The following is a 9,902-nucleotide window of genomic DNA, read 5'->3' on the forward strand; positions in this document are numbered from 1 at the left end:
AGGTTGTTTAACAAAGATTCTAAAGCTTTCTATATGCCTAGCTTCACCTCAAACTTGTTATCAGTTAAAAGAGCTACTAATGACTTGAATTGCAGTGTTACTTTCACTCCTAATGATGTCTACTTTCAGGATATTGAAACTAGTAGGTTGCTTGGCAAAAGTGTCACCAAGGGAGACTTGTACTTGCTTGAAAATACTAAGCTTGCTGCCGATTTATCTCATGCTTTAAATTCCATTTCTGATTTCCCTAAAGATGTATTGTGGCATGCTAGATTAGGACATCCCCATTCTAGAGTTTTAAACATCATGTTGCCTAGTATTTCCTTTAAGAGTGATCGTGAGGCTTGTATCTTAGGAAAACATTGCAAATATGTTTTCTTTTGTATCTTAGGAAAACATTGCAAACACCACAATGTCTTTTTTTTAATTTTGTGTTCTCTTGTTCATTTAACACTGTTTCTGCACTCTCTCTGTTTTTTGTATTTGTATTTCAACTTACAAAAACTTTCTCTCTCGTATTTTCTTTTTGGTAGAGATAAAAGAGATCACTTTATTTTCAATGCAAGAAAGTAATAATGTAGACATCTAACACTAACGAGTTCTCTCTTTTCTCTTCAAAAGTATTTAACAAAGGCAAGAAAATAAACCAAAGCTAGTGTTTTCTTTTTCTAAAACAAACAAAAACTTGTGTTAAGACAAACAAAACAAGTATAGAAAAAAACAGAGAATAAAAAGAACAAAACAGAGAAGAAAAAAAAACAGAAAAAGAGATGGAGCGGCCGTGAGTTAAATGTCAAGCCAAGAATGTCAACAAAAACTGGGAAGAGGATTTTGCAAACGATCGGGAAAACTTTTCCCGCACCTCACCGGAGGTCGCAGAGGAGAGATGAAGGCACGTCGACAGAAGGAGAAATTGGATAGGCGTTCGGTGGAGGCGCACTGCACTGGTTTAATGAAAAATTCGAGCTCCTGTCATAGAAGAGAGAAGCCCATGGTGGATAAAGAGATTCATCGACGACGTAGACGTTGTGGAGTCAAGTTCATGCGAGTACAAAGCATTGTGACCGGAGGCTCCGCGTGCGTCAAGGTTGAAGACGTGAAGAAGAAAACCAAAAGAAGAAGACTACGTCGAGGTTGCAGGGAGATTGGTCACCGACTAGACTTCACGCCACGTAATCGATCTCTGTGTCCTCCGTGTCCCCACCACCCCCCACAGCCACGGCTTTGAATTGAGGTTGACGAGTGACGACCACTGAATCAGCTTCATAACCACATCGTCCCAATCTCCGTAAGCCTCTACTTTTTCTTATAATTTCTTACACGAAATGGTGTCAGTGTCGAAGAAAGTAAAGATTTAGAGCAAGATTATCACACGTCCTTGGGCTCGTACTTAGGTATTTTGGGCTTAAAAGAAAATAAAAAATATGAGAGAAAATGAAGGACGGGCCTTAATACGGGACTTCTCTTTTCGGTCCTTACATGCCAACTGGCATTTTTTTAGCACGGGTCGAAGTCGTCTAAGGTTTGTCTCGACATTTGGTATCCATATGGCTTATTATTTGACAGATGATATTTATCCGAAATGGACGACTTTTATTCAATCTATCAGACTACCACAAGGTCCGAAGAATTCATTATTTGCTAAATCCCAAGAAGCTGTTCGAAAAGATGTTGAACGTGCCTTTGGAGTCCTGCAAGCTAGATTTGCCGTTGTCAAAAATCCATCTAAGTTATGGGATAAAGAAAAAATATCAAATATTATGAGAGCTTGTATAATACTCCATAATATGATTGTCGAAGATGAACGAGCATCATTCATTCAGTATAACGCTTTTGAATTTCAAGAAAGAGAAGATGAGGATTCATTTTCCGTCAATATGCCTTCACATCTCGGCAATACAATGGATCGTCGAACAAGTCTTCGGAATAGACAAACCCATCAACAATTAAAAAATGATTTGATTGAATATATATGGGCTAAATTTGGACATCTTCCAAATGACATATAATTTCTAAATTTATATGAATTGAATAAAATGTTTGTTTTGTTTTATTTATGGTGTTTGTATGATTTTCTGTTTTTTTATAAAAATATGTTTGTAATATTCTATGAAATGAATAAAATGTTTGTCTATTTCATATTTTTTATAATTTAAAATGTTATATGTTTTATCCTAAACACATTAGTTCTATGTTGCTATGTACTAAAATAAATAATTTATGTAGCTAAGGACAAATTAAAGTCCCACCAATAATCACCACATTTAACAAAGTCCCATAACAGTGTCCTAACCATAACAATATTAATAAAAAAATTCTAAGGACTCAACTTAAAGTCCTTGCAATAATGTTGCTCTTAGGTCATGAATAACTTTTCTGGTAACCCGGGCTTCTAGTTTTAGTGGCAAAAGGCTTACAGTTGTGAGTACCGCCACCTGGGTTCGAATCCCGGTCACTGGGGAATTAACATTTCGGCATCGCCAGGGACAGGGGACCGACACGTGGCAACACGTGACTAGTCTGGATCACTTCTGTGGGGTCAGAATACCTCTGTATAATTCAAAAAAAAAAAAAAATTAACTTTCCTGGATTTCACTTGGTTCTCCTTCTCTTTGTTGGTCGTTATGTACGTCGCTGCTAAGGTTTGCTAATGAATCATTACTAGTTTGTGTAGAATTTCACAACCATTTTGTTCGATTTTTTTTTAAAAAATAAATAAAATTTCTCAGGCTTTGGTGTGTTGCATGCAGAAGCTGAAAGCTTGGGATTGAAATCTGATCTCAGATGGATAGGATAGGTCAGCTGCCTGAAGCTCTGCTTTTGAAGATTTTGTCCTTTCTGCCGACTACGAAAGATGTTGTGGCCACAATGGTTTTGTCTAAGCGGTGGCAGTTTCTATGGATGGCTTGTGCCAAGACTTTTGTACGATGATCGCCATCAGAATATTAAGAAAGAAAGTTTTTCGAGGTTTGTAGACAGATCCTTGCTTCTGCACGAGGCTCCAATTTTAGACTATTTGCATTTCAAGCTTTCTCAAGAGTCTAGTGCTGTGGATATTGGAGTATGGGCTAGAACCGTAGCTAGACGCCATGTCCGTGAGCTGGTTATCCAGCCATCATTCCAAGGAGCTTGTACACCGTATCCGGAATCCTTGTGACGTTGAAACTCAACAACATGGTTCTTGTTGATGTTGCTTCCTCCGTGTCTTTCTCATCTCTCAAGAAATTGTGTCTTGATTACATCATATACCCAGTGGTGATGAATCTGTCAACAGGCTTTTCTATCTAATTGTCCCATTCTTGAAGACTTGTTTGTGAATCGATGTCCTGATGACAACGTTACCGTTTTAACCGTGAGAGTGCCTTCTCTAAAGATTTTATATATGCGTTATCACAAAGATAGCTACGGTGGGGAAGCGTTTGTGATGGATGCTCCTTCTTTGGAGACGTTGACTATTGATGATTGTTCAGGGGTTTTGTGTCGTTAAGAATGAAATGCCTAACATTGTAACGGCAGATTTTGACTTTTACGATAGTTGTTCTTGGAAGATTCTGAGTTCTATAACTTCAGTCAGGGATCTCTGTTTATGTTTATCATTCTCAAAGGTATTTTTACTCTTTACTCTTCTTTTCAGAATTAGTAATGGAACAAAGACTAAACGAATCTTTCTTCCCCCATGGACTTGAATGCATATCCTAGTGGTTATGTCTTCCACCGTCTGGTAAATTTTAAGCTATGCAGATGTAAGACACAGTGGTTGAACCTACTTATGTGTATGCTCAGAGCTTCACCTAAATCACGATCTCTCCAACTTTATCAGGTATATGTAAATTTTAACCCAATTCATTTTGTCTCTTTGGCCTGATTGTTTTTAAATTTCACATGCCTCTCTTGTACTGCTTATCTCAGAAACAGGGCTATCAGGCTGATCAACCGAATCCCATCTGGAGCGAACTAAGTTTAGTTCCCGAATGTTTGTTAACAAGTCTAGAAACTGTGGAATGGACAAACTATGAAGGAACAAAAGAAGAGAAAGAAGTGGTGGAATTTATCTTAAGAAACAGCCTTAGTCTAACAAAGGTGACGATCTCCTCTAAACCCAGACACCCCGAGGAGAAACTTGAGATGATTAAGGAGTTGGCATTGTCGTTCAGGCGTTCACCTATCTGCCAGCTTGTGTTCGACTGAAGCCACTGTCAGACATGTTAAGTAACGCTGTCTTTGGTCTGAATCTTAGATAAACTATTTTAACGTTTTATGCTTCTCTCGCATAAGTAGAAAAAATAATGAATATCTCTATAAAATATCGTAGTTGAATTCGGAGAAATAGATGGAATTCAATATACCTAAGTGATAAACAATTGATTGTTGACCGAAAAAATAACCAAACCGACTAGATATAAATATCCAAAATCATATGTCTAATTAATTAAAATAATATAAAATTATATATAAATTATATATATATATATTATAAATTGATTTAAAACTAAAACTAAATATCTATTTATTATAATATATTAGTTTTTTTAAATATTTATATACGTGGATGAACCCTAGTAAACACATTTTGACGTGGCTTTGTAATCTAGCTATGATATGTAGCCATTTCAAGAAAATTTGGATGTGGCATTGTATAGCTCTCATGAATGGATATAAGCACATAGTTTATAATAGTCAAATATAAACACTTACTAATGTAGTATAGAAATTTGTCTATATGCAATATAATTAGGGACGCATATAATTAAGATGAAAATTTAGTCGTTATGATATCTACATTTATCCATATTGCTTAGCGTATTGTTAATTAGCGCCTCTATGATTACACTTAAACTAAAGAAGAATGTTGGACATTTAAGTGAACTGTTAAAAATTCTTATGTTAAGTCGTTACAAATTATTGAATTTATGGTTAATTTGATGAACTATCACATTTTGATTAACGATTGGATGATTAACTATTATATGTCGGATAATCATTATAAACTTTTATTTTTATAGAACTTTTAGTGTGCAATAACAAAACGCTCTGTGGAAAAGAGAGAGAAATTTACTATAGCAAATGATCATGAAGTATATTTGCGTCAATACTAAAACTTTATTTGTATATAGTTTGTATTTTAATCTAAAACAAGAAAAACTTTGTATTCTCTTTTATATACGGAATTTTGTGTAATTCATAATTTAATAAAAGTCAAAATACTCTAGGAAAAATGTTATTGTACATGGTCCATCCATTATCCAAGTTATGAATTTCATCACGATCCCACGACACAGATTTGATACCTAACAATTCCAGATTATAAAATAAAAGCATATACAAAATGGTAAAGCTTTCCCATTGTTTCGATGGATTGCCTACTAATAAAACAGTTGAAGTTGTAACCCATAATTTTCTATTTTGGGGGGAGATGTTTGTTGATATTGTAGAACCTTCACGAGGAGAATCACTAAAAACTGAAAAGAGATTGGATTTCTTCTAAAGATTTTCCTCTAGTCTCTGGAACAAGCTTAGCTATGAACACAAATCCAATGCCAGTCACTGTGGTAAACATCAGAAATGTTCCTGCAGTTTAATAAACTTACAACTTAATAGCTATTTTATTTTCAAAATCTAATAGTTGTTACAATGTCGTTTACTTTTATCTTAAATTACATAATATTAAAAGATTACCCGTGGTACTCCACTGAAACAAGAAACTGAAGGAATAAGCAATGAGCCATGAGCTTATAGAGCTGGCCAAGCCACACATTGTTCCCGCTGCCCCCTTCACATCTACTGGATAAATCTATAACATATAATAGAAAATGAATTATAATAAACTTAACATTCACATGTTATAAAAAACATTTTTAATAATATAACCTCTGATGCTATGATCGATGGTATTGATCCCATGCCTAATCCATATGATCCAAAGTATAACTATTTCAATAAAGACGCAAATCATAGTTATGACCGCAGAATTTTGAATATATCATATACTTTATATTAAAACTAGCTAGGAGAATAGGCTATAATCTTTTTATAAATCAACAAAATAGTTTATTTCTAAAACTAAAACTTCAAAATCTTAAACAAAACCCTAAGTCGTGAAAACTAAACACTATATAACTCCTAAATCTAAATCTATATATAACTCTAAAGCTCAAACAAAACTTGGAGACTTTTTGTCAAAAAAACTGTTTATTTTTATTTTAGTTAAAATGATTCGATTTATTTAATTTTTTTTTTATCTTATTTATTAGTTACCGTGACACTAATCAGAGCCAATATAGGTGTTCCTGTTTCCCAGCAATGGTTCTCCTGCGCAATAAGAGAATCCGTTTTGAAACAACAACCAAAAAAGGGTTAGTAAAGTAGATGTAATAGTAAGCATGCCTTCAAGAAGAATGAAATGGCTGTGGCAAGACAGCCCAAGAACATTCCAGCTTGAGAAACCTAGAAAATCACTCAAAAATTTCACCTTAAGTTTCTTCAGAAACCGAAGAAACTAACCTATCACCTATGGTTATATACATTTACGCTACAGAGTTTTAAATTCTATTTTACCAGTAGGAGTGAACGTCTTCCGGATACATCCACAAGCACAGTACCTAAAACGCCTGCAAGCATCTACAAGAGTGTGTATATAATGATCAGTAAAAGCATATATACCGTATATATAATATATATATTCGAAAGGACTTAGGAATTCTAAACAAGGTCACTCGAAATCGGTAAAACCTGAACTATAGATGTCGATATGAATCCAACATCACTCGATACACCTGATCCTCATAATTATCGACAATTATCGTTAAGGTAAATAAATATATAAAAATCAAGATTTCATTGAAGAAGAAGAGTTATTTTACCGGTAGATATGAAAATAGACTCAGTGTAAAAAGAATAACCACTAAGACCTCCAAGTTGAGGCAAAGCTATAAGAACAACTCCAATCTGTGTAAACCAAACGGTTTATTAAATCAAGAAAATAGAAGAAGAACAAGAACAATGTCTTGAGAGTAATTACAGTAAGTGAGAACGCGTATTTTCGCTGAAACAACTTGAGGAAACCACGATCATCTCCTTGTTGTTTAACATGTTCTGTATATGCCTGATGATCATCAAAATATTGTGTAGTAAAAAATATATACATTGATCCTATGATTATTCATGCATATAGATGCTTACTAATATCTCTCCTGCTTCATCTGATACATCAGAATTTTCTCCTCGCAATCTTGACAAAATCTCTTCAACCTCCTTCTCTCTCCCAACTTTAGCCTACAGAACATATTTTCAAGGTTATTCTGTTCAGTATATAGAACATTCGACAGAAACATTATTTTAATGTTTTCTTTTGGAAGTAATACCAATAATCTAACATGTTAACATAAGCATAAATGAAAAAAATAACTAAATGCGTACTAGCCATCTAGGAGACTCGGGGATGAAGAAAAGAAGAGGCAGAATCATAAGAGAAGGTATAGAACCTGTCCAAAGCCAAAAGGCAAAACCGTCAGTACAATTATTATGTTTTGGTCCACTAAGGAAAAAGAGAAAGTTCGATTGTTTTTACGTTTGATGAGAAGTGATCTCATTTACATACCCAAAATTGCTAGATTGCGCCAAGCAACGACTGTTCCAAGTGCATAAACGACGGATATACCAACGCCCGTAAATAACTGCAGAAGGTATAAGAAAATTGTGTCGGAGGAACACTAATTTTTATTTATTTTTAATATATCCAAATGAGGAACACTACATTCTTATACTTTTCAAGATAATGGTTTTCTTGATTTACCTGCGACATGGAACAAGCAGCTCCTCGCAATTTTCTAGGTGCTATTTCGGTAATGTAAACTGGTCCCTATGGTTGATCAAAAAAAAAAAAAAAAACTGGTCCCTATGATTGATAAATAGCTATCAGATTATATGATTTATCACAAAAGATCTCATACCAAAACTACATAAAACACTTTTGAGAAAATAAATAAAAAGAATCTAAAATACATATATCCAAATATTTAATCTTATTTTCAATAAATTCAATTTCAAGTCTTAAAAGTTCATAGAACATTTCGAATATACCAAATTAGAACATTTCGAATATACCAAATCGAAAAATCTCTATAAAAAAACCCTTACATTTTGCAAGCAAAATATGTTCAAATATATATAAAATCAGTACATAAAATAAGATGAAATCAGATAGAAAGTGGTTAAGCATCTATACATACCAAATATGCGCTAATTCCGATCGAGATCCCTTGCAACAACCTTCCCAGATCGAGCAGCCAAACAGCCTTTTCTCAAAATATCAAAGAACAAAATAGTGATAAGATATATGAAAGAATTAAAATCATTTATCGACTTGACAGAGAGCTTCTCATTTATTGGAATTGAACACTACAAAATAAAGAAGAAACTCAAAAATAGGAAAAAACCTTGGCAAATGCAATAGCAAACCAGCCGATTACGAAAAGAATGTTAGTGATCCATATAGTCTGGTTAAAAAAAGAATCGCAAAAGGTTATCATATTCAAAAATGTCAAATTCAGTTTGTTATAAGTTAATTAAATAATGAAAACGAATTTGTAAATAAGAACTAATTCTTTGTTGTCAAGTGGTTACTTACGTAGACACGACCAACCAAATCTGTTAATTTCCCACAGATTAATGCTCCAAGTATTAGTCCCACAGTCAATATCGATCCAAAAAGTGAGTACTGAGAACAAAATGGACAAAATAATAGTTGAAAACTAGATGAACCAAAATCAACCGGAAAGATAACCGGAAATAAACAAAAATTGACAGGATTGAACTTGCATCAGCTATGGAGAGATTCAAGTCTTTCATGATACTGGACTGTGTAGGAGCCGAATATCCGATCTGTGATCAATAAATTTAGTTATTACGACATGCAAAAATCCAAAAATTAATAGAAATTGAAGAATAAAAAACAGTCAAGATGAAGAAGAATTCACGATGCATCCAAAGGCAAAGGCGCCGCAAGAACCGACAGTGAAGGCAAGAACGAAAGCTCTAGTGGAAGCATTTGATATTTCAGACAGAAGTGAAGTAGATGATTCAGAAGGAGAAGATAATAATGAAACTTCTTCGGCCATTTTTTCGAATACTGATATTATCAATACGATTACACTAGTCTTGATTTTTTTTTTCAGGGTAGAATAAGTCTTTATCGAATATTTAAACCTACAGATTTGATGTGAGTTTGGATGATCGTTGGTTTCGTGAAGCAAGAAATGCGGAACTGAAACACAAAAATCGTGTTTCCTTTTATGTTTCTGTTTCATGGACACATTTTTTTAAAATAATCATTTAGTTAAGATATTTGAGAAGGTCAATTTTTCTTTTTTTGAGAAATTGGCTTGGAAAATACAGTAACTTATTAAACTGACATTATATTAAAAACACAAAATACATATTAAAAATTTCAATAATCTCTTTGTTCTAATAAAAAAAAATCAAGGTGTTTTCGAATACGCCCTAAACAGAAGTTTCATATGCACATATAAATGCTAACATAACGCGTTGCTAAATTATAATATTATACACATGTAACATTATTGAAAAACACATTAAAAACAAAAAAAATCACACTCTCTCTCACTCGTTTCCAGTGCAATCTCGCTGGACTGTTCCTGGTCGTCCTTCCGTTCTGAAATTGTCGTCTACATCCTTTGGTGATGAATGCCCCGCCCTCATCCCCCTGGCCTGTTAGATCCATCCTCTCCCTTATCCCCCAACCACTTCCCTCCTCTCCCGCCTTCCCTTCCCAAACTCCCTTGATCCAAATCTGTTTCTAAACCCTTATCCTCTCATCTCAACCCGAAATTATCAGCAGAAGAAGTTCTAGCTGAAGCTCCACTAAAAAACTGTGAGATTTCAGT

At 34.1% G+C, this 9,902-nt stretch overlaps 1 protein-coding gene and 1 pseudogene across 5 annotated transcripts; one reads left to right on the forward strand and one right to left on the reverse strand.

Annotated features, from left to right (window-relative positions):
- The first annotated feature begins 2,606 nt into the window (after positions 1 to 2,606).
- Positions 2,607 to 4,188, forward strand: LOC106330060 (annotated as a pseudogene).
- Positions 4,189 to 5,367: 1,179 nt separating this feature from the next.
- LOC106333004 (sugar transporter ERD6-like 15) lies at positions 5,368 to 9,153 on the reverse strand. 5 transcript variants are annotated; one of them, XM_013771482.1, is made up of 18 exons: positions 8,976 to 9,153; positions 8,818 to 8,880; positions 8,627 to 8,716; positions 8,436 to 8,495; positions 8,229 to 8,294; positions 7,793 to 7,858; positions 7,598 to 7,673; positions 7,417 to 7,481; positions 7,180 to 7,272; positions 7,019 to 7,102; positions 6,861 to 6,945; positions 6,730 to 6,773; positions 6,556 to 6,618; positions 6,385 to 6,444; positions 6,256 to 6,309; positions 5,869 to 5,928; positions 5,677 to 5,791; positions 5,368 to 5,568 (listed from the first exon to the last, which is right to left on the reverse strand). In XM_013771482.1, the coding sequence occupies exons 1-18, from the start codon at positions 9,114 to 9,116 to the stop codon at positions 5,453 to 5,455; spliced, it is 1,401 nt and encodes a 466-aa protein (XP_013626936.1). In that variant the 5' UTR covers positions 9,117 to 9,153; the 3' UTR covers positions 5,368 to 5,452. The 5 variants fall into 5 exon arrangements, with proteins under 5 accessions (XP_013626936.1, XP_013626937.1, XP_013626940.1 ...); XM_013771483.1 differs by lacking the exon at positions 8,436 to 8,495; XM_013771486.1 differs by lacking the exon at positions 7,793 to 7,858.
- Positions 9,154 to 9,902: the final 749 nt, after the last annotated feature.

This window comes from Brassica oleracea, chromosome C3 (genome assembly GCF_000695525.1).
Source record: "Brassica oleracea var. oleracea cultivar TO1000 chromosome C3, BOL, whole genome shotgun sequence".
Classification (NCBI taxonomy): domain Eukaryota; kingdom Viridiplantae; phylum Streptophyta; class Magnoliopsida; order Brassicales; family Brassicaceae; genus Brassica; species Brassica oleracea.